At 36.7% G+C, this 24,776-nt stretch overlaps 1 protein-coding gene across 1 annotated transcript in view; it reads left to right on the forward strand.

Moving 5' to 3' along the window:
• HECW2 (HECT, C2 and WW domain containing E3 ubiquitin protein ligase 2) overlaps window positions 1-24,776 on the forward strand; it is a 116,898-nt gene that overhangs the window by 7,280 nt on the left and 84,842 nt on the right. The window contains exon 2 of the mRNA XM_070956832.1: window positions 23,509-23,616. Coding sequence (XP_070812933.1) covers window positions 23,509-23,616 — 108 coding nt within the window. The remainder of the gene's footprint in view (window positions 1-23,508; window positions 23,617-24,776) is intronic.

The following is a 24,776-nucleotide window of genomic DNA, read 5'->3' on the forward strand; positions in this document are numbered from 1 at the left end:
AAAGTATATCTGTCCAGGAAGACCTGCCCATAGGAAGAAAAACAATTGTTTTCATGAAACAGAAAGATGGGACTATAGTAGGTGGATAATTGTTCAATGGAAGAATTTAATAATCTGTAGACCAGATCGAATACCTTCAAACCTATGTAAAAAATGTCTTGGTCTGGGCACGATTTTCTTAAATCATTTTAGAGTCAAGCTGGCATGTGCACAGGACAGGAGCATATTAAATATAAATTGCTTAAATGTAACTTTAATCTAGGTACATGTAGGGCAAGCAGGAGACTGATATAATTTGCAGGTGATATTCAGGATAGTAATGTTTGAAAAGGATCTCTTTCAACAGAATAAACATTAAGTCAAGTAGCAAATACAATTCAGTTTAGATGTCTAAAGTGTGATGCATTTGGAGCAAACAACCTGACTTCCTTTCTGCACAGCTGGGTTGTATAACAAGGAAAATGTTGTGGATTTTTATTGGGCAGCTCAGTGACGAAGATTAGTAAGCAATGCAGCAGCTCTCTCTCTCTGAAAACAAAAACAACTCTGTGCTAGGGTATCACTAAGAAAAAGACCGAAAATACCTTATATAAAGTGTTGTATATATGGTATGTTGTACAGTTCTGGTCATTATATTTGACAAAGGATAAAATAGATGAAAAAAGTGCAAACAATGGGATAAATAAGGTGTCTACAATCTTGTTTAGAGAAAGGACTCTTTTAACATTGTGATGGCCAGTAAATTAGGAAGGTATTAATAAGAGATTGGGTAAATTCAGGGAGGAAAGGTCAATTAAGGACCATTTGTTTTGAGATTCAGTGTTGTTTTCAGGTTAGGAGTAGCATTGTAGGAGAATAACTGTGAGATAGAGGTATCTATTTGTCTCAGGACATCTGAGGCATCTGTGAGCAACAAATCACTGGACTAACATAGACCTTGGTCAGATCAGGGTTATTTCTATATCTTTATGTTCTTCTCAGGTTTATTTATGGATTACTCAGTCCTATTATGTCATTGTGGATTAAAATTGGAAAGAACTGTAGGTTCAGCAGCACATTTTATCAGCAGTCAGCTCTATTTTTAAAAAATTCAGACATGACTGCATACCAAAAATTTGCAAAAAGGCTGGAAAGCAATTAGATCTTCTTTACCAATGTTGTATGGTGCATCTGATGCTCTTCTAGAAAGTCTTTATGATTGAACCAGGTTATTTCTAATCTGGTACTGTATAAATTGATGTTCACAGGTGTGAGACACTTTTTATGAAGTGATGCTTCCAGCTTCTTTTCTTCCAGTGGGAACATTTCCTTAACTGAGTTTGCTGAGAACTCTCTGAAATAGGAAGAGATGAGGCAAAGTTCATTTTTCTTCTTCCCTGCTCCTCCTCCTGTGTTGGATTGAAGGAGTAGAGGATTCAGAGGGTAAGGGGAGCTGGAAGTTGATGACTATTGATCCTTCATAGCATAATCCACACTTTTGGAATCTCATTGGGAATTGGAAGTAATCCTTGGCATATTGAATGCATTTTGCATTCTCATTTGTTCATTATATTGGATGCATCTGAGAGCATGTTCTGGACATGCTGACAGAACGTTCAATAATACTAGTAGTAGAATACCAGTAGTAGAAGTTTTAGGCATTAAAATGTGACACGTCTAGTCATTTTGTGAAACTGCTTAGCAATATTATATTTTAATGTTTTCTATGTTTTTGCATTTCCCAGTGTGGGCTTTTGACTTTATTTGTTCCCTTGTGTTTTTTTAAATTATATATTCTGTGTGTTCCTTTAAACAACTTGTATGCCATTTAGTAACAGAATAACAGAGCTTGAAGGGACCTTGAAGGTCTTCTAGTCCAACCCCCTGCTCAAGTAGGAAACCTGATATTACAAATGGTTGTACAATCTCTTCTTAAAAATCTCCAGTGTTGGAGCACCAACAATTCTGGAGGCAAGCTGTTCCACAGATTAATTGTTCTAGTTGTCAGGAAATTTCTCCTTAGTTCTGGGTTGCTTCTCTCCTTGATTAGTTTCCATTCATTGCTTCTTGTCTTGCCTTCAGGTGCATTGGAGAATAGCTTGACCCGCTCTTCTTTGTGGCAGCAGCACCTCAAATATTGGAAGACTGCTATCATGTCTCCCAGTCCTTCTTTTCATTAAACTAGACATACCTAATTCCTGCTACCATCCTTCTCATATGTTTTATTTTTCATTAGGCAAGCATTCTTACCAAACCCTGAACTGTAGCTCCATTATATTCTGGCAGTTACTCCCAATACAGGTAGTCCTTAAGTTACAACAGTTCATTTAGTGACCATTTGAAGTTACAACAGCACTGAAAAAGATGCTGACCATGACCATTTTTCACACTTACGACCGTTGCAGCATCCCCGTGGTCATGTGATCAAAATTCAGATGCTTAGCAACTAACTCATATTTATGATGGTTGCAGTGTCCTGGGATCATGTGATCCCCTTTTGCGACCTTCTGACAAGCAAAGTCAATGGGGAAATCAGATTCACTTAACAACCATGTTGCTAACTTGGTTAACAGAACAACTGCAGTGATTCACTTAACAACTGTGACTTAACAACTGTGGCAAGAAAGATTGCCACAAATGGGACAAAATTCACTTAACAAATGTTTCACTAAACAACAGAAACGTTTGGCTCAATTGTGGTCATAAGTCGAGGACTATCTGTATATGCAGTGAATTAAAGTTTTGCCGGCTGTAGAGATTGGCTGCATCTTGTGACATTTTTAGCATTTTTCTTCTGTAACATATCACAAAAATAATTTGAAATTGAGTTTGGAGTAAAATATTTTTATTGAGTGTCTCAGAACATTTTTCCAGCTGTCCTTTTCTTTTCATGGGGAGAGGGCAAATACCCATGGGATAATTCAGAAACCTGGTGGACTCTAAATGTGTGGGAACTGTAATTCCCAGATTGCCTAGTCAGTGTGGCAAAGTAAAAACAAAAACAAAAACAAACACCTTTCTGTGTTGTAGGTATTTTTTTTTTATGGTTGGGGAAGGTTAAATATGAGCAGTGGTGGGATTCAAGTAATTTAACAACCGGTTCTCTGCCCTAATGATTTTTTCCAACAACCTGTTCACCAAACTGCTCAGAAAGTTAACAACCGGTTCTCCTGAAGTGGTGCAAACTGGCTGAATTCCACCACTGAATATGAGCATGTAGTAGTTCTTTTTTCGGCTTTCTTAATATCTGTTGTTTTGAATGTTTCTGTATGCATTCTCCCCTGAAACTGACAAATGTTACCTTGGCAATGAGAGCTATTATAGAATTGCTTACTTTCTGCTATGTATTGTGTCTTTATATTTCTGATATAATTTTAGGGTAAAGTGCATTTTACTAAGACTAGGAAACACTTCCCTTCCCCTAAAAAAAAACCAACCAACCAAACAAGAGGGGGTGGGGCTGAGACTGCAGTGCCATTAGTAGGAGGAAAACTAAAGTCAAATAGTAAACCATGTTTGAGGATATTTATGGAAACTCCTTTTTCTGTAAGTAGGCACCTATCTGTTGTTCAGATCTTGCCAGAGTCATCTGAGCAGAGCACACACTCTGCAGTTGTAGGCCAAAACTTCTCTACACCAGAGGGAGTTTACTAACTTATTTAATTGTATTGTCATCTGTGATTGGATAACATATTGAAACAGGAAGTATCTAGTACTTATATAGGAAGAGGCAGGGTTTTGACATTGTTCCCTCTGAAACAAAGGGGGTGCAATCCCATTGGAGTTTTTTTTGTAGAGTTTACTGTTTGTATCAGTGCTATGTAACTTTAACAATTTCCTTCTGAATTCCATAATATTACACAGTGCTTGGCTGCTGTCCAGTGATGTTTGGGGTTATTATTATATTTTTCTATTTATGGTCTCTCTAGAAAAACCGGTTTAAAAACTCATTAAAATCATTCCACTTTACTTATTTTAAAGAGAATCCCATAAGAATCCTACAACAGCAGTTTGCATGAAGAGGTGCCAACTTAATGGATAACAAAAAGGTAAAATGAAATTGGAGATAAATTTTGAACAATTTTATGATATTTAGAGTAATGACAGTTTTATGAGATTGCCTACTGGTGGGAAAGACTTACAGACAGATTGCATAGTAAAAGATTTCAGGTGCTGCTGTCTTGAGTAGAAACTAAAACAGAAAAGCGACAGCTCACATAAGTAGAGTCTTGGTTTAGTTCAAATTGGAGCTTTCAAACAATGCTGCTGGCAGGTTTTGAGCCCTGTTCTCACTTCGTTGCTGTTTATTTTTATGCGCATTCATTGGGCTTAACACTACTTCCCAGAGCAATCAAAAATATGAAAGAAATGCTGTGTTTTCTTATTTCTTTCAGTGCTTATTTAGGGAAAGTGAATGAGAAACAATAATAAGGTAAGCATAGGATCAAAAGGATCTGGTAATTAGGAAGTGTCTCCACACAACTTTAGTGATCTCCAACATTTTAGGCCTGTGATACATAAATGTTCTGTGCTACTGGTTAAGTTAGACACAAACAGCCAGCTTGTGATAACAAACTCAAGATACTTAGTGCAATCATAAGCCTTTCACCACAGTAACACAAAACATGCTGCAGAATCAAATCTTTCTGCACAGAAATTATGTTATTTTAGGAAAAGGAACCCAGAAGGGGGAAACAAAATACCATGTTCAGGAAGATCCAAGTTCAAGGTTTCAAGTGATCCAACAACAACAAATGAATGTTGGTTGCCACAGAAAACCAGTCACAAAAGCCATCATTTGTATAACCCCGATTGTCAGTTGAAGTAATTGGCTGAATCACATTTCTTTCCTTCAAGTAGGTTTCTTGACTTCCTTTGCTCTTCTCTTTGTAATTTATGACATGTTGTTGGTCTTATGACCTTACCTAGTTCATAAATTCTAAATTAACCTGTACCTGTGCATTTCCGGGTGTGTTGTCCTCAGGTAATTGTTTTAGTGCAGGCTGAGGCTCAGACTGGTCAAGTCCTTCAGCTTTTAAATCTAAAAATCAAGTTAATCCCTAACAATAAGGAACTTTGGGGATATGTTACTGCTGTTTTGCAAAATGACTGCTGGTGGGGTGTGTTAGGGACATAGACAGATACAAATCATGATTAGTCAGAATTTTGCATTTTTGCCTCTTAGGCAAATAATAAAAATCATCTTTCCCATGTACCTCACCAACCCTTGCCCAGTGGTGGGATTCAGCCAGTTTGCACCACTTCGGGAGAACTGGTTGTTAACTTTCTGAGCAGTTTGGCAAACTGGTTGTTGGAAGAAATTATTAGGGCAGAGAACCGGTTGTTAAATTACTTGAATCCCACCACTGCCCTTACCCCATTGTATAAGGAAACATTTCCCCTTAGCTTTGTTAATATAATAAGCAAAATAAAAATTGTAGCTTTGTAACATTTGTGAAATGTTAATTTCAGAGGTTTTTTTTACACAGGAGCTAATCCCAGAAATAAATTGCAATAAGTAGATCACAATTCAGTGTTTAAGATGAATGTATAAGTTCTAATTGAATTGCAAATGTTGTGGCTTAATTATATATGCATGATTTTTCCATAGACAGAACAAATCATTTTGAAGTCCATATAACACTATCTTTGCTTATTATATTTTAATATATTTATTATACTTAGTGCTTTTGATGCAATGGTGAAGAATTAATCTCCTTATTTAGATGTCTGGATTGTGATGTGAATTACTAATGAAAGTGAACTGTGTATATTGAACCCATGTGCAACTGACCAGCTTAATCATTAATGTATAAGATATTATTAAAGTATAAAATATTTAAGGTTAAAGTGCCTTACAGGAAAAATACAATGGCAAAACCAATGATGCAGTTTTGAGTACCTGTAGTCTTGTTGTTTTTTTACTGCAAGTAAAAGAGCTCAGTGTATGGGATGCAATCTAGATGAAGTAAACACATTTAACCCATTCAGATCAAAAGGGATTAAAGCTTGCATTTAAATATTTAAGAGGTGTTTGAATATAAACAGTGAGTGCTGTACTGGGTTCTTATGAGACTGTATGCCTATGATGTTTGAAAATATTCCTACAATAAAATATTCTAACATGAAAGTCAGAATCATTGATCCAGAAGAGGATGACATGGAGGATTGCATGAGAAATCAGAGTTATTATTTCAACCACCATTGATGAAGTACTAGTATAGGCATATTTTCAAACTTGATGTTTATTGGTTCTTCATTGATTGATGATGCCTGCATTGTGTAAGTTTTCAGATTGTTCACAGTTTCAGAATTATGTGCTATACTGAACTTCTGAGAGTTTGGAGACAATTTATCTTCCCAACAATCTGGAGGGCCACAAGTATATAGTTGAATTTCTTTATTCCATTTTTTTTTGTTTTTGGTAAATTTAAATGCAAGGCTGGAGTAAGAGGTTGATGAGAGGCTTTTCCTGGCTTTTAAAGAGCTGGTGATCTTTCTCCACAAGAAACTGTTTTTTTGTCCTGTTTTCAACCTTCCCTTTGGGTGGCAAAGTTGTTGAGTCAGGTTGCTACTTCAGAGGATCCTAGAAGAAATGGATTATGTAGATCCTTTTCAGTCAGGTTTCAGGCTGGGATATAGTACTGAGTTGGTATTAATTGACGTTGATCATTTTTGACAACACTGAGATGGGTGTAGTGCATCCAACCTGGCCCGTGATCTCTATGCAGCCTTCAATACCATCAATCATAGTAACCTTCTGGATCAGTTTAGGGGAGTGGGAATTTTCTTCAGGGCTGATTCCAGTTGGTAATGGGGGTGGGGGAAAAGAGATTTAGTCTCAACTCCCTACTTTGTAGGTTTTGTCAGGGCTGTGTTTTTTCCCTACTCCTGTTTAACATTGCATGAATTCTCTATGTGAGGTTGTCCATTGGCATGGGGTTATTTATTGTCAGTATGCTGATATTGCATCGTTTCTATCTCTGAGTGACATGGTTTCTGGAAGCTGTAGGGTCTGGGATGGAAAAGAATCGACTTTGGCTTAACTCTGGCAAAGTGATTATGATCTTTAGGACTCCCAGATCTTATAATTTTAAAAATTCTGGATGGGGTAGCAGTTATCCACACAAAACCAATCACAGTTTGGGGGTTATCTTGGACTCGTAGTTATGGCCTGGAGGACCTTTGGCTGAACCATCCAAGTGCCAATTGTGCCCTTTACTACACCAGGAGTAGTCATGGTCACTTATGCCTTGATCACCTTCTATCTGCGACTATTGAAATGTGGTCTGCATGGGGCTGTTCTTAAAGATCATTTGGAAGCTGCAGTTGGTCCAGAATGCAGTGGTATGGGTAGTTTCTAGTGTCCCATGATACAGTAATGTAACATTATTACTATGAAAGCTGCTTCCAGAAGATTTCCAAGCATAATTCAAAAGTTTTTTTTTAACTATGTAGCAAAAGGCTGTCAAACTCATGGCCTGCAGGCCGGATGCGTACGCGGTGGCCATGCTTCGCCCGGTTTAGCGAAGAGAAAAAAAATCCCGATACGTCATGTAACGATGCTGTGACAGCACAAGTTTTACACCCCTGATGTAGCACTAGAATGAGTGTTTGCAGAACCTTCTGCAAGTTGTTAAAACCTAACTTTCCCCCTTGGCCATTGGGCTAACGCATTAGATGAGCTCATGCTATAAGGGTGGGGAGAGTGATTATGATTGGCTTTAGATGTCTTTATTTCTCTCCTTATTTTTTTAATTTTAGAACATTTTGTTGCTTATTTTTTATTCAGTGTTAGCCACTCTGAGTCCCAACTGCCAGTTGGGCAGCCATGTAAATTAATTAGTCAAACATAGAAAACTCCTTGTTCTAGGAGCCAAACTGGCTGACTGAAAATAATAGGAGATCCATTCATTTTTTTCTGAATTATTATTAGCAAGGTGTTCCTTTAATGCTTAGGAGTTTTCGAGAAAGGACAATGGGAACTATTGCCTATTGAGACATCTTGTTTTCAAAGCTTCACTACTGAGTGTGCAAGTTTAGTTGGATACTTAGAAAGAGTCTTATACTATTTGTTGGGTGGGAAATTCGTTGGTGTGGGTGGGGGTGTGGGGGTGTGTGAGGTCATATTTATTTGCCAAAACCAGTCCCCCCCCTTTATGGATCCCCACAAAATTTCAGAGCCTTCAACAACAGTTTGGAAACTGTTGTTATAAGCCAGTTTCTAATTGATTAACAAGGACCACCTGATTTTACTTTATTTTTGTTATTTTGATTCATTTCATTTGTATTGTTTTATTTCTATAAGCAGATAACTAATACACTAAGGTAACACTGCATTGTTTATATTCCATCTCGGTTGATTTGTCTGAGCATTTCTGTATGCCAGAGAATTCTTTTTGAATCATTCAAATACATAGGCTTTCCCAAATACCTTTAGAGTTAGTTTTCCCACCATTCTATTGTCTCTTCACAAGATGTCTGATAAACACAAGCTTCTGTTTATTGGCAATGTCTGGACTAAATCCTAGAAAGTCTTGATCACCCACTGAGCCCTCTGTTTCTTGTTAATGTTTGATGTGCTTTGGATGTAGTAAAAAGAATCTCATTATAGTTTATAGATACCAGTTATCTTACTACCTATTAGTCATTTTTGTTTCTAAGAAAGTACAAGAAGTAACCTTGTTGTTTTTATATTACTTCAGTTCTAGGACAGTTTTAATGATTAATTTGCATATGAATCACATGCAAGTAACATTCCAAGGCTCGGCCTAGAAGTTCTGCATATATCAGAACTGGAGTATACAGTAGATGTTCTTTGGGATTATTCTAATCTCTAATCAAATATTGGTTATGTAATATAAAATTAATAAGGTTAGTATATAAAATACATAATATGTATATATTTAAAATAACAGTCTGATTATATACATTTTTTATTTTTTATTGGTTTTGTAACGGGGAACCATAGGTTATTTCTGTTTCTTCCAGATTGAAAATATGAATAAAATAGTTAAATTTACTATATTTATAGGGATCCAGAAAAAAATATTATCTGTGTCTGATTTAGTAAATGCCAGCAGACTATCTATATTGTTACTGCTTTTTTAGCATGTCATTTTAGAGAAAAATAATTTTGTTACGGAAATAACTGTTAAAGCAAAGTGACAGTGCTTATGTACTGGTGATAATATTTGAACCAGTTGACAGAAATATTTTATACAGTAGTAATAATGTAAACATAGTTGGCATACAGCTTAGTGGCAGAACGTATGCTCCTCTTTCTGATAATGCATTAATATGGCTGGAAAAGATATTGACCTAAGATATCTTTCCAATACAGTGGGTAGATGGGTAGACTATTATTCCAATTATCCATGGAGGTCCACAGCTATGCTGGAGAAGGCTAGCTACAGAGGATCATTTTGTTGGCCTAAAACACTTAAACTATATATAAATACTTACTGAAGTACTTTAAGTAATGTATAAATATATAATGGATAAACATACTCCTGCAATGTTATTGGAAAACAAAATAAAACTCTGATTAGAACTAACCCAAATTCTAATTATCTAAAAAAAAGTGTGATCTCCAGGATGAAATTAACCCATGAAACATAAAAGATACATTCTTTTTATTATATTTTTCTTTATTTCTCCCCTCTTTTGTTATTAAAGTGTCTGTAATAAATTCGGGGTGGGGGTGGGGGAAGTGTTGCCATGTTAAATTTGTGAAAGGAGAAATGGAGAGAATGAGCAAGTGGGGTTTTGTGTCTATTTTCTGCTTGGGAATTTCAGATTTCGTATCAGTATGAGTTTGGTGGACATCAGCAAGTGAGAGCAATCATGCTGATACGATAGGCTCACATGAATGGTTTTGTGCTTATGTGTTTTTTTTTCCTCCCAGAAGAATTAGGACCAAATTATCTTTCATGGCCCCTGCCTGATTTTCCTTCAGGAAATGTGGAGTTATTTCCTTGAATACTTTTTTTTATATATATATACACTCATGATAGATAACAAAGGAAGTGAGTCTTGAAATAAATCATTTGTTGGCAGACTAGAGATTAGGTTAGGTTAAAGCACAACATATATTTGGACTGATCTCTTGAAACTTTTAGATTTACTTGGACAATTACTGTGTCAGCGTACATACTGTACTTCAGAAGATCAAATCACTTCTGTTTTTTAAAAATCCTATACAGTCTTATACATTAAACTCTAAATAATTCCATACCTTTCCTGAGATAGTGAATCAAGTGAGAAACAACAGCCAAAGAAGGTTACAGATTAACAGAGTTGGACGGGACCTTCTGGGTCATCTAGTCCAACCCCCTGCCCAAGCAGGAGACCCTACATCAGTGATGGCTAACCTTTTTGCCGTCGCGTGCCAAAAGCAGGGGGAGTGAGGGGGGGTTGCTCGCACGTGTGCCCACACTTATAATTCAATGCCCCCCACCTTCCGTGCATGTGCACACAACTCCCCCTCCTGTGCTCCCCTTGCTTATGGTACAGTGAGCCTGGTAGGCCTGTTTTTCACCCTCCCCAGGCTCCAGAGGCTTTTTAGGAGCCTGGGGAGGGCAAAAACAGCCTCCCCCCCAAGGCCCTCTGGAGGCCGGAAACAGCTCGTTTTCTGACTTCCGGTGGGCCCAGAAGGCCTGAAAATCAGCTAGCCAGCACGCGCATGATGAGCTAGGGCAACGCTCGCGTGCCCACAGATATGGCTCCACGTGCTACCTGTGGCACGCATGCCATAGGTTCGCCATGAGGGCCCTACACCATTTCTGAATCCAGAATGTTAAGAATGAATTGAGTGTTGTTGCATTGAATTTAGAATATTAGATTTTTATAATCTTAGTTAGATCTTAACTAATTCTTATAGTTAGAAATGGTAGCCTCTAACCATTGCTTTGCAGGTAGATTTGAAAGCCCCTCAGACTTAAGGTTCTGTGTCCTTGAAAGATTAAAAAATGGAGCCGCCATCTATTAAAAACACAGCCTTAAATTTGGGGATTGAATACTTTCTCTGGGTCCCTAAGTAATAATAGTAAGAAGGGCATATTTCTCTTGGGGAGGTATAGCACCAGCACTTTGCATATACAAAATAAAATTATGAATAACAGCTAGAATGGTTATCAATTCAACAGTTGGGATCTAATCTTAATGTGTATCTACTTCTCTAATCTAAAGTCAGGACATTACATTGAAGTTACATTGATCTTTGGCTTGGATCATTGCCATTGCAACACAACCACTTCAAGAATGACTGCTAATATTGGTAGGAAGTTTTTCATGCCAGAATAATTTACGACCATGAAGGTCTGAGTCTTCCAGGAAGCCTGTTGTCCTTTTTAGCTTCATAATAGGTATTTCGGCTCTCAGAGACATCTGTGCGGTTCTTTTGAATATGTTTTTTTTACTCCGGACATTTGTCTAGGGACAAATGTAGAGTTACTGTTTGGTCTAACCTGAATTCATCTGGTATTTTTCTACTGCATTTTATAACTGAATATATTGATGGAATATAGTTTTTTAACTTTTGGCCACTACACAAGTATATTTCATGCTTCTTTTGGTTAGAATTCCTACATTAAAGGAATGCTAAAGAAATGTGATGCTGCATTGTTAGTATAGTACATTTTTCTTTAATCTGAAAATAAATCCATTAATTTTACAAAAAATTATTTTGAAGTTGTGCTTATGTTTTGAATTCAAAGGCAGCCATTATCCTTTAAGTAAAAATGGTGTTCTAAAAGAAGGCATACCTAGTAATGTCTTATTTAAAATTTATTTATTTATTTATTGTTTAAATTTGTATACCGCCCTTCTCCCGAAGGACTCAGTGCGGTGAACAGCCAAAATTAAAATACATACAATATAAAATTTAAAATAATTTAAAACAGAATTAAATCGAATTGGCTTCCCAAAAATTAAAACCCATTACCCTTAAAATAACCCATTAAAATGTTAAGCCAGCCCAGCTTGCTGAAAGATGAAGGTCTTCAAAGCTCGATGGAAGGTCCGGAGGTCCGGGATCAGTCGTATACCTGGGGGTAGCTTGTTCCAGAGGGCGGGTGCCCCCACAGAGAAGGCTCCCCCCCGGGGGTCGTCAGTTGACATTGCTTGACCAACGGCACCCTGAGGAGGCCCTCTCTGTGGGAGCGAATTGGCCGGTGGGATTATTATTATTATTATTATTATTATTATTATAAATTATTTGTCAGTCATTTCAATTGCCAGTTTTCAGCAGTCAGTTTAAAGGATAATGAAACATAATTTTATTGAAACCACCTTTGCTGCTAATATTTGCCTGATGTTTTTTGAAGTGTGTGTGTGTGTGTGTGTGTGTGTGTATACTTTTGAATCAATATTGATTCCTAGCTGCAAAATAATTGAAAGGACAAGTCCCTGCAATTATTTTGCTCCCCCAATTTCTACTATGCTGCCTTTAACTCCTATATAAAACTATTTGTCTGTCTCCCTTTTTAAATTATATCTCTCAGCTAATCACTGAAAGGAGACAAGAAAAGAAAGATGGAGGAGGAAGGAATAACACAGTCAACATATTATGTCACAATGCAGATTGAAAACTGCATAGAGGCAGGAAATAGAATTAACTCAATATAGATTTGCCCTAGCTTCTTTAGCTAAGAATGATGTGAAATATAAACCCATGGAAATGCTGAGGAAGGTAGGAGGTATAATTACTTTGTGGTGTCCAGTTGCAGCATTTTAGTGAATTGTTGTAAAGAATGGCATATATTGTCTACCAGCATATTTTAAAATGTAATGTTAACACAGGTATAACCTTTCATGGAGTGCAGCTATTTAGTTGGAAGGAGGAAAAGAATTGTCCTCAAAAATGCCAAAATTTGCTTATCCAGTCTGTGCCCAGCTTTAACAAAAACATAAATCAGCAGAATAAGTTTTTATTATTTCTGAAGTTAATTTGTGAAAGAATGTAACTTACACTTTAATAGCAATTCTTAATTTTCTCCTTGAAAACTTTGAGTACCTTGAGCATAGATCCCCTATGCTTGCTAAGAAGTGATACTGGTTTGTTCTCCTGGTGAGTCCCCAGATTTTCTGAGAAGAAATTTCTTAGGCTGCATAGAATATCAGAGGAAAAATAACAATAATACCCCCATTCAGTAGGCTAAATAATTAAGGAATAAGTTATGGCTTGATGTATGTTACAATTAAACATTTCTCAGTTCAAATAGTAAACAGAAATGATAACAACACGGTATATTATCTTTTAATAATATGATTAAAAATAAGATTATTTCCTCCAGAGTGCTTCCAGCAAAGAGCTTCTAGTATTACCAATACAAATGCATTACAAATTACTTTGTGATTTTTTTGGGGGGTCAATACAGTTAAAAAAAGATGGAAGAAGCAACAGGAAAGACATGAGGGTCATAAAAGGGAGGTGGGTGGGAGTGTTGATCCATATAGCCTTTTCTGGAAGATGCAGGATCAATGCATACTTCAAGACACCCAAAATCAATGTTGAAATGCCAATGTTTTAATGCTATGATCTTATTCCCTTTTAATATTTTTCTGGAAGCCCAGAAGAGTGGGTACTCCCTGTATCTTTGGGAGGATGTGTTCCAGAGGTGGGAGCCATGACAGAGAATGCACATTTCCCAGATCCCACCAGAGGGCAACATTTAATAGAAGGGATCTGGGGCATGCCCACTCTGCCCAAATCTGCTTGGCAGGCAGAAACAATATTTTATTTTATCAAAATTATTAAAAATAAATCCTGGTTGGTGGGCATCTGTATTATCCAGCCCCCCTGCCCCCCATCTACTGCAATTAAATGTTTTTATTGCTTGCCAAAGAGGGGCTTAATTTAATCACTCTCCCAATATATAAGAAAGGAGAAAGGCAAAAATAACTGACAAACTACTATTCAGCTTATAATCAATAATTAGCAAAGTTTATGCCCAATTTCTCTACCATTAATTTTTAGATTGGATATATTCAGAGAATATTTTGACTCTCATACAAGCAGGTCTTAGATCAGGATATCCCACCATATATCAACATATAGTTTTATACATTTACATTTTCACACCCTTCTGGGAGCAGTCTCTATGTTACCCTTATTGATTTAAGCCATTTATTAACTCACTGTGAGAGACAGTTGAGGAAATCAGTCATAATATCCATTGATCATTGTTTTTTCAGGTTGATTATTTTGTTACATCAAAACTCTGTCATGCAGATTAGAGCCAATTTTAATGACCTTCTTACCATCCCCATTCTGATACTCAAACAGAATAGGGGCTATATTCAAGTCCTATGATAGTTTAATTTTCATTTAAATGACACTGTTGTGGTCCTTTTGTAAGCCAGAATTTCTTCCCTTCCACACTCATCTATACTAGTCCTATTTCAATTCTTTCATATGTGGATGATGCAGTCATTTTATCTGTAACCCAAGTAGGCCTTCCTAAATGCCTAGATTTTTTTTTACCTTCATTTACATATAATGAAGTTTATAGGCAAAGATATTAGACTCTGGAATAGAGCAGAAGTTGAGTCAATAGCTCATATATCACACATAGTGTCTGGTATTCATAAACCTAAGTGTCAGAAAATTTAGCTACCGTATCTGTTTGAGCAAGAAATTATTTAGAATTTAGAATAACAGAGTTGGAAGGGACCTTGGAGGTCTTTAGTCCAACCCCCTGCTTAGGCAGGAAACCCTATACCACTTCAGACAAATGGTTATCTAATCTCTTCTTAAAAACTTCCAGTTTTGGAGCATTTACAACTTCTGGAAGCAAGTTGTTCCACTGATTAATTGTTCTGACTGTCAGAAAATTTCTCCTTAGTTCTAATTTGCTTCTCTCCTTGATTAGTTTCCACTCATTGCTTCTTGTTCTACCCTCAGGTGCTTTGGAGAATAGTTTGGCTCCATCTTCTTTGTGGCAACCCCTGAGATATTGGAACAGTGCTATCATGTCACCCCTAGTCCTTCTTTTCATAAGACTAGACATATCCAGTTCCAGGAACTATTCTTTATATTTTTATCCTCGAGTCCCCTAATTATCTTTGTTGCTCTTCTCTGTACTCTTTCTAGAGTTTCAACATCTTTTTTACATTGTGGTGACCAAAATTGGATGCAGTATTCCAAATGTAGCCTTACCAAGGTATTGTAAAGTGGTATTAACACTTCACGTGATCTTGATTCTATCCCTCTGTTTATGCAGCCTAGAACTGTGTTGGCTTTTTTGGCCGCTGCAGCATACTGCTGGCTCATATTTAAATGGGTGTCCACTAGGACGCCAAGATCCCTCTCACAGTCACCACTATTGAGCAAGGTGCCACATATACTGTACCTGTGCATTTTGTTTTTCTTGCCTAAATGTAGAAACTTACTTTTTTCACTATTGAATTTCATTTTGTTAGATAGCGTCCAATGTTCAAATCTGTCAAGATCCTTCTGTATCTTAAACCCATCTTCCGGAGTGTTGGCTATTCCTGCTATCTTGGTGTCATCTGCAAATCTGATGAGTTCCCCATCTATCTCCTTGTCCAAATCATTGATGAATATGTTGAAGAGTACTGGACCTAAAACAGAGCCCTGGGGTACCCCACTGCATACCTCCCTCCATGTAGATGCAGTTCCATTGAGGAGTACATATTGAGTGTGGTTGGTCAGCCAGTTATGAATCCATCTGGTGGTGATGCTGTCTAACCCACATGCTTCTATTTTATCAAGTAGCAGGTTATGGTCTACTTTGTCAAATGCCTTACTGAAGTCCCAGTAAATTATATCAACAGCATTCCTCTGGTCCACTAATTTTGTCACTTTCTCAAAGAATGCACTAAGATTAGTCTGGCATGATCTATTTTTGACAAACCCATGTTGGCTTTTGGTTATTACTTTGTTTGCTTCTAGGTGTTTGCTGATTCGTTGCTTGATTATCTTTTCCAGAATCTTCCCCTGGTATTGAGGTCAGGCTGATAGGTCTGTAGTTTCCTGGATCTATTTTCCCCTCTTTTTTGAATATGGGAACTACATCAGCTCTCTTCCAGTCCTCTGACAGTTCCCCAGTGCTCCAGGATCTTTGAAAGATATAGTTCAGTGGTTCTGAGATCTCATCTGCCAGTTTCTTCAGAACCTTGGGGTGTAATCCATCTGATCCTGGTGATTTGAACTCATCTAGGGTAGACAAGTGCTCACTTACCATTTTCTTCCCTATTTTGTGTTCCTAATTTGTTTTTTGTGGTGCTGTTTTTGATGGACTGTTTTCTCCCTTTGTGTAAAGACAGATGTAAAAAACGAGTTAAATACTGTAGTTCTGCTTCCTCCTTGTTGCATATCACCTTCTTGCTATTTTCTCCAACTAAAGGACCAATTATTTCCTTGATTTTTTTTCTTGTTTTTTACATGTTGAAAGACGCTTTTTTTTGTTGTTATTTTTGAATGAAATTATGATGTTCCTTTGACAAGATCTAACTTGGAAAGAAGCTGTAAAGTTTCTAGCAATAGCTACGGCTTGTAGAATTTAATTGATACCCTCATTATTATTTTTTCTCATTATTATTTTTTTCAATTTTTTTTGCACCTTTAAATTTTATACTTGTGTTTTATTGGTCTGAAACTGTTCCATTTCAAAGGTACTTGATCTGAGGTTTGATGGCAATCTGTAGCATGTTGGCTGGGAATTCTGGGAGTTAAAGTCCACACATCTTAAAGTTGCTTAAGTTGAGAAACACTGCTCTATCCTGTTCTTTTCTTGATATATTAGGAGCTTATAGAATGCTAGGTCAAGTCTGACAAACATATTATGACATGAAATATAGTTTATACTACAATAAAATGTAGGCATAGGAGAAGCACAAGATGATATGCATACTGTGTGTGTCAAAATCACATTGCACACATTGTGTTTGGCAGACCCCTGCAATTATACATTGTGTTATGACTATTATCTGCCAAAGTATCCCCAAACATCTTGCGAGCTGGTACTTTACTTAAGGAGCAAAGCTCAAGTCTTTGCAAGTTGAGAACTACAGTATTTACAGCATTAATTAAGCCTATTTCTATGCCACCACACAATGAAAAAAGATTCTTGGCTTAACATAGGAAGTGAACTAATTAAAACATCCACAATAACAGAGATAAAAACAACTATACAAAAGTGAAACCATACAAAATAAAAATAAGTGAGGATAAAGATAAAAATAGCAACATTAAATCAGGGAAGAATGTCTGGAACAGCTCAGTCTTCAAAAGTTTCTGAATGACTAACAAAGAGCCAGCCTGAACTTTATAGAGAGGCTGTTCCACAATGTTGGCACTGCTACAGAGAGCAGCACCTCCTTGTCCTAACCCCATCCCACCAACAAACCTCCCCAAATGTGTGGGATTTGGGGCAGTTACTCCCTGGTAGATTTAACTGGACAAAATGATGGTTTTTGCCAACTGGTCCACAGCTGTTGATCTCTCAGTTGGTCTACAGGGAAATCTGGCTCACTGGTGGGTTGTGGGAATCAGAAGATTCAAGCTCTTTGCTTTCTTCTTTAAAATTTTTCCAGTGAAATTACTTTGATGGAACATTTGAGCATTTTAGGGACCTTAATGATCACCAGATGTTTCCAATATTACAGATTCATTTCTTTTCTACTGTAGCCAAAATGGATATCTTTGAAACATAAAATGTGTTTGGCTCATAATGTCTTTTGCCTTGACAGGGTTTTACTTCAATTAGGCAGTGTTGGTGAGAACCATGTATAGGCCAAGATCTTGCTTAAAATAGAGACATTCTATTTGCTAATCTGTTTACGTGTCTGCACACTAGAACTGTTGAGAAATTTAGCAGCCAGGAAGATCAGAATTACATTACTTCTCTAATATCAAAGCAGTGATGCAATAAATATGAAAGATTGATGGTTCATTTGTTGCTTTCTCTGACTAATGCAGTTATCGTTTATGTTTGTTTTTTAAAAATCCTGTTTATTAATTCTCCCAAACTCTTCCATGGAAAACAGTAAAGGAAGGAAGTTGAGGGAGGCTGGAGACTTTGTATCCTGTGTCCTTCAAATGGGAGTGGCTACAAATAAACTAATCTGAAGAACAAACTACTTCATCTATGTTTTAGAGCACCAAAAGCAGTTGGCTCTGTAGTTACAGTTGTTATCAAAAGCAACAACATTTCTTTAGTATTCAAAAAACATTTTTAGAACTCCAAATCTAACATCCTCCAAAGGAAGATGACAAATGCAGAAATACTTCTCCAGTGAACTCATCATGATGCCAGTGATGGTTCAGCACAGTACCAAGTTTCCTTTTTCAAGAAGTCAGCTGTATTTAAAATGGAGAAAAGAACTGTCATATGGATAACAGAAACCATAAAGAAGAGACTTCCTTGCTAGGTCATCTCCAGATAATTAACCTGACATTAATTTGAACAAAGGTGTTGGCGCATGATACCCCCAACACAGGATAAATCAGGTAAGGCAGAAAAAGAACAGTGAAGAATGCTGTTAAAAGAAACTTAACAGCATAGTTCTAGGCATACCAATTCAGAAGTCTTTTTTAGTTTCTGGAACTTATTAACACATAAAGTAGGGCTGTGAAGAAGATTTGAAAGGAAAAAAAGTGGAATTTTTAAAATGAAAGGCTGACATGATATCATAATAGCTGGACTTCCAATAAGAACCTGATAATTCAATAATGCTAATTATTTTTTTTAAATGATTACAATCACATTTGTGACATCAACATTTTAGCAACATGTTCAGCAGTAGTTAACAGACAGATTTGTTTTTCAAATTAATAATGCATTATGATTTTGTAGTGGTATATATAATATGTACGCTACAAGATGTGCTGAACTGTAATAAATTGATTTTGACAATCATTTAAAGAGAAAATATAGTACTACTGGTGCTCTGCTGTTCCTTTAAAATGCTTTTTTTTGTGAACTGAAAAAAAGATGAAAAAAATCTAAAAAAAATACAAGATAGCAGCTACTGGATGATGGAGTCCTGGAGCTCTCCCAATAGAAAGTAATAAATGTCTCCTAGTGAAAATGAGAATCGGAACTTAGAATCTCACAGCTCCATTCCAAGACCAATTTTATTTATTTATAATTATTATTTTTATTTGTTTATCTTGGCATTGCTTTAACAGGTTCAGGTATATATTTAATAAGGTTAGGCTATATTTCTGTGGCTCTTTCTTTGGTTCTGTGATTCTTACTTCTGCCTTATTTCTGACTATGAGATGATGTTTTGAAAGTATTTATTTTGAATTTTCACTTAAAGATGTTAGAATGAGCCTTGGTAGTACAGTGGTCTAAAGCACCCTGTTATTAAGAACAGCTGCCTGCAATTACTGCAGGTTCAAATCTCACCAGGCTCAAGGTTGACTCAGCCTTCCATCCTTTCTAAGGTAGGTAAATTGAGGACCCAGTTGTGGGGGCAATAAGCTGACTTTGTATAAATATACAAAAGAATGAAGGCTATTGCTTAGCGCATTGTAAGCCGCCCTGAGTCTCCGGAGAAGGGTGGCATATAAATCAAATTAAAAAAAAAATGTAAAAATAATGAAGTTTCACTTAATGAAATTATGGCTCAATTAATATGGTAGGGTGATGATAGCATCTGCCTTGAAGAAGAAGTAAGAATCTGTATAGAAAATACTTTTCAAGAAGAGTGGAACACTGTTCTCTTAGGAATTGATTAATTATGCATTCATTCTTCTTACAACCATTATATAGCTACTGTATAACTAAAAAGCACAGAGGAACTGTTATACAAGAGCTATTGTTTCCTTTTCCTGTCTCTTAATGCCTATGTGTGTTAAAGTTTAAAAAGTTTTGTTCCTAATTATTTTTTTCTATAGCAAATTAAATGAAATTCTCTCCCCCAGATTCATTTTATTCCATTGGGAACAGAAATGGTCCTTTGCTGTCCATCTTATTCACAGCATTAGTCTTAATAGCAATGGAGGTAATGACTGAAAGAAGGAAATCAATTTAATTAGTGTTTAATCCTACTAGGATTACATAAATTGCAAAAAGCTATTTATGTTGGAGCCAAAATGTTATAAGGAAGTTCTTACCACTTTGAAAAATAATAGTCTATATGGACTGAACCAGAGTTTAATTATTGGAGGATGCTTGGATGAATTGGCTTACCAAATTATAATTGCATATTGAACAAGTTTTTTTCTCAATTTATTGGATGATTTCACAGATGCTACAAAACTATTGACTATAATTCAGAGATTACACATTCTACAGTTATAGTCTCACATTCAAATGGCTTTTATTCGATAGACAAACCATTCTTAACCATAAGAAAAACTCATCAAATAGATCTCTTATGATAAGATATTGAAAACATGATTAATGCATACCAATAAAAGAAAACAAATATAGTCAATCCAGTTTAAAAGACAAATATTTCCTTCAGCAAGATAATCTTTACAATGAAGACAGCAAAGAATAGATTAATTTAACCCAGTAGGCAACAATTTCCAGTTTCATATGAGATTTTTCCTTTTTGCATCCTATTTGTAATTAATACAGATTTGTTTCTTTTTCATTTTTAGTAGTAATTTGAAATGTGAATGCTTTTAGAGAATTTCTTTCCCATGAATTGTAAGCCACTCAGAGTCATTGACTGAGATGGACGGCCACAGAAATTGAACAAACAAAAAAAATCAAATTGAGCCTCCTAGGTTAATAAAGTCTGTGGTTGCTTGCAATGCTCCCGGAAGCCTCAGCTACCGCAGCCTGCTCCAGCAAGTACAAACAAGCATTCGTTTACCCAGCTACCTTCTCTCCCCAACTCCACATGGCTCCCCAGCACCAGTTAGCAAGCATTCATTTGCTCCTCAGTCCAGCCCAGCAACCAGGCCAGCAAACATTCATTCACCCAGCTGCCTTCTCTCCCAGTTCCCCCCACAGACCTTTCATCCTCCTTTTTGGACCCAGCTTCTCCAGCAAATGTTTCATACTTTTCTAATTCTATTCCTTCTTTCTGAAGACACTGCTATCTTCGCAAAGCTGTGCTGTCTTTGGAAGAAGAGGTTTTAAAGACAGTGCGCTTTTGCATAGACAGCACAGCCTTCAGAAAGCTGCGCTGCCTTCAGAAAGAATGAAAAAAGTACTAAATGTTTGCTAGAGAAATTGGGTCCGAAAAGGAGACATCAAAAGCAGTCAGGTGCTTCTGCTTTGGCCATGGCAGCTGGGCGTAAATAGCAAAAGATTGGTGCAGGGAACCGGGAGAGAAGAACCACATATTCTGTGGTTTCTACTTCTCTGGAATCACAAGGGCCTTTCAGCCAATGGAACTTTTTAAATATTTACTATCCAATACTGCAGAGCATCATAAATCTCAGTTATCTAAAAACACTTTATATGCCTGCAATAGGTACTGTACAAATTTTAAAATTCAGTAAACATTAATATAACACCTTCAGAACTCAAATGCAATGTTTGGTTTTTAAAATAAATATAAAAGAGTCTTAATATTTATACTCAACAATGAAGGAACCACGAGAAGTCTCTGCTGTGTTACCTTCCCCGTTCTCTAACTTCCTGAATGTCAATCTGTGACAATAATAGAAAAACTTAAAAGGCTCACCTTATTCACTTTCTAGAACTCAATCCACTATCAAGCATTTTGGCAGATGATGATAACATTATTCCTGCTCTGATAAAATCCATGTATTGAAATCCCCTTTATGCAGCTCATAGAAGTACTATAGAATGGAATGGAATGGAATGGAATGGAATGGAATGGAATGGAATGGAATGGAATGGAATAGGATAGAATTTTTTATTGGCCAATTGTGATTGGACACACAAGGAATTTGTCTTGGTGCATATGCTCTCAGTGTACATAAAAAGAAAATATATGACAGATATAATGGAGATCTGGGACAGATAGATATGGTTTCCAAGCATATTCTGTAAACAATCTCTTCCCTAAGTCTTCCTTAGGGAAAAACAGTAGAAAAAAATCCCCCTCCCCAAAACTATTCAAAGATTGGAACAATTTAATCTTTTCATCAACACATTTACGGTATATTATGATTTAGAAAAGATTATGGACTAGCAGGGAGCTCCCACCTTGAAAGGTACATATAGTAGTGAACTTCTAATGACCAAGCAATGCCTTCTGTTACTATTTTTGATGCCTTTTTCTGGAGCTTCAACCGAGAAAACTGCTGCTGTTGCTGGCTCTTGTGTATGCCAGGGCAGAGGGATTTACCGTCTAATACTGAAGTACAATTATGCCTTTAGTGAAACATTTCACAAGTTGCTGCTTTGTCATATCTAAGAAGGAGGCTTTACTACCCTGCTCAGAAGCATCGATTTAAGGGTCTTCTTGGCTCTTGTTGAGGTGCAGGTGGCAGCTGTGGCCAGGAGGGCCTTTGCACAACTTCAAATGGTTTGCTAATTGTTCCTGTTCATAAACCAGAAGGCTCTACTTGTTATCACGGATGCCTTATTCATCTCCCAGCTTGATTACAGCAATGTGTGCTTTATGTGGTGACCTTAAAGACCACTCATGAGTAGTTATGGGCATACTGTGGCATGCCCATGAAACATCACTGTTTTGCAAGCTTATATCTCTCAATAGGTTACAACATGCAATTCAGGGTGCTGATTATCATTTATAAAGCCTTACATGACACAAGACTGGATTATTTGCTGGACTGCCTATTATATAACTATATAACTCCAATTATATAGTCCCTTCCACAGGCTGGGCATGCCCCAGTCTCTTTGTTGTGTCAATATTATCTAGTTAGATCTAAAAAGTCTAACTTGGAAAGGTATAGCATACACCCTCTGGAATGATTCTCACCAAGACTTTATTGGCCCCAAAACCTGCTGGCTTTCAGAAAGCATTAAAACCCTTTTTTCATTTGGATTGGAAAGTTAGATGTGCCTTTCTTGGGGATGGATGATCTTGTAGCTGAGCAGAATGCTTTTTATTTTAGTTTTGTTGATTGATGTTTGTAAGGTTTTGTTAGTCACTCAGAGTCACTACGGCAAGTGGTAAAAATATAAACATTTCCTTCCTCTGTCTAAAAACTGGAGGAATTCTATTATATTTGGCACATTATTCATTTTGAGCTTTGTCAAAGGGGAATCTTTTGTGCAATGATTTTTTTAGGGAAAAAACAGTGATTTCATTTGCCCAAAATACTGAGAATGAACAGATTTGCTCTCAGAGGAATGAGATTAATTAAATCTTAGTTGTGATCTTACCTAGTGTGTGTGTGTGTGTGTGTGTGTGAGAGAGAGAGAGAGAGAGATCATCCTTGAAATGCAAAATATTATATTTATTTATCCATTTATCTTGATACTGATTTTGCTATTTTAACTCTTTAGGGAAGTTTCCATGGGAGATGTTCATTCATCCATTGCAATCGGTGGCTGAAATAAACAAAGTTTCAGGCTTTCAGTTGTTGTAACATGAATTAATTTCCATAACACTAAGATATAGATGTCATATTTTAATAGATTTTTTTCCCCCTTTCAGATGAGAACTCACCAGCAAATTTCTGGGATTCCAAAAACCGTGGTGTGACTGGAACACAGAAAGGGCAGATCATATGGCGAATTGAACCTGGTCCCTATTTCATGGAACGTAAGTCCTCTGATAACACAGAATGTATATATGTGTGTAACATTTCTAGAGGAATGCTTAGCATCTTTGCAATGAGTTTTAGTATTCCCTGGAATTTATATCCTCTCAAAATCTTATCAGGCAAGAGACAATGGCAATATAAATCTGCTGATTGAGAAATATTGGTAGGTAAGCAGTGAATTGCTACATATGCATATTTTATTATTCAGTTTTGAGGCAAGTAGTGTTATTCAAACTGTAGAAAAAGGGAAAGAAATAGTAAGCAAAAGGAACTGGATCAAGCAGATAAGAAACCAGAAAAGGAAATCAAAGTAAGTCTAGTTTATGTTTTGTACTTCAAGTCTGCGAACCTAGATATTCTTGCTAAGTATCCTTCCTTCTGTCATGTCTACCTTCCAGTTCTAATACGGTAACTTTTGTTCTTTAAATTGCTTACATTTCTTGTTTTAGGTTCAGCTGAAATGTGAAAGTATCAAGAAATCTGTTAACATTTTGTTCATATTTTTATCTTTTTTTGCTTTACAGTTCTTCTTAACTATCTTAGAGTTTGAATAAGTCTGAACTGTCACAGCAAATTATTATTACTATATAGGGGTAATCTACAATTAGAGTCATTGTAGATTTGTCTAAGATGAGTGGAAACTTATTTATTTTATTTATTTTATTTTATTTTATTAAATTTCTATACCGCCGTTCTCCCAAAGGACTCAGGGTGATGAACAGCCACGAGATAAAACACATAAATACAAAAAATTTAAAATGAATTAAAAACGAATTAAATAATTTGGCTGAATTTAAAATACCCCATAATTTAAAACAAATTAAAATTTACAGTTTAAAAATTTACATTTAAAAAGGGGAGAAGATTTAGGCCAGGTCAGCTTGATGGAATAGGAAAGTCTTAAGCGCGCAACGGAAGGTGCGCAGATCCCGGATCCTCCGTATCTCCGGGTGGAGCTCGTTCCAGATCGTAAGTGCCCCCACAGAGAAGGCTCTCCCCCTAGGGGCCGCCAGTTGACATTGTTTGGCCGACGGCACCCGGAGGAGCCCCTCTCTATGGGAGCGTACTGGCCGATGGGAGGCTATTGGTGGTAGCAGGCGATCCTGTAGATAACCAGGTCCTAAGCCATGGAGCGCTTTAAGGGTGATGACCAGAACCT

The sequence above is a fragment of the Pituophis catenifer genome, unplaced genomic scaffold, assembly GCF_029215685.1.
Source record: "Pituophis catenifer annectens isolate HBS135680 unplaced genomic scaffold, rPitCat1.0.hap2 SCAF_1, whole genome shotgun sequence".
Classification (NCBI taxonomy): domain Eukaryota; kingdom Metazoa; phylum Chordata; class Lepidosauria; order Squamata; family Colubridae; genus Pituophis; species Pituophis catenifer.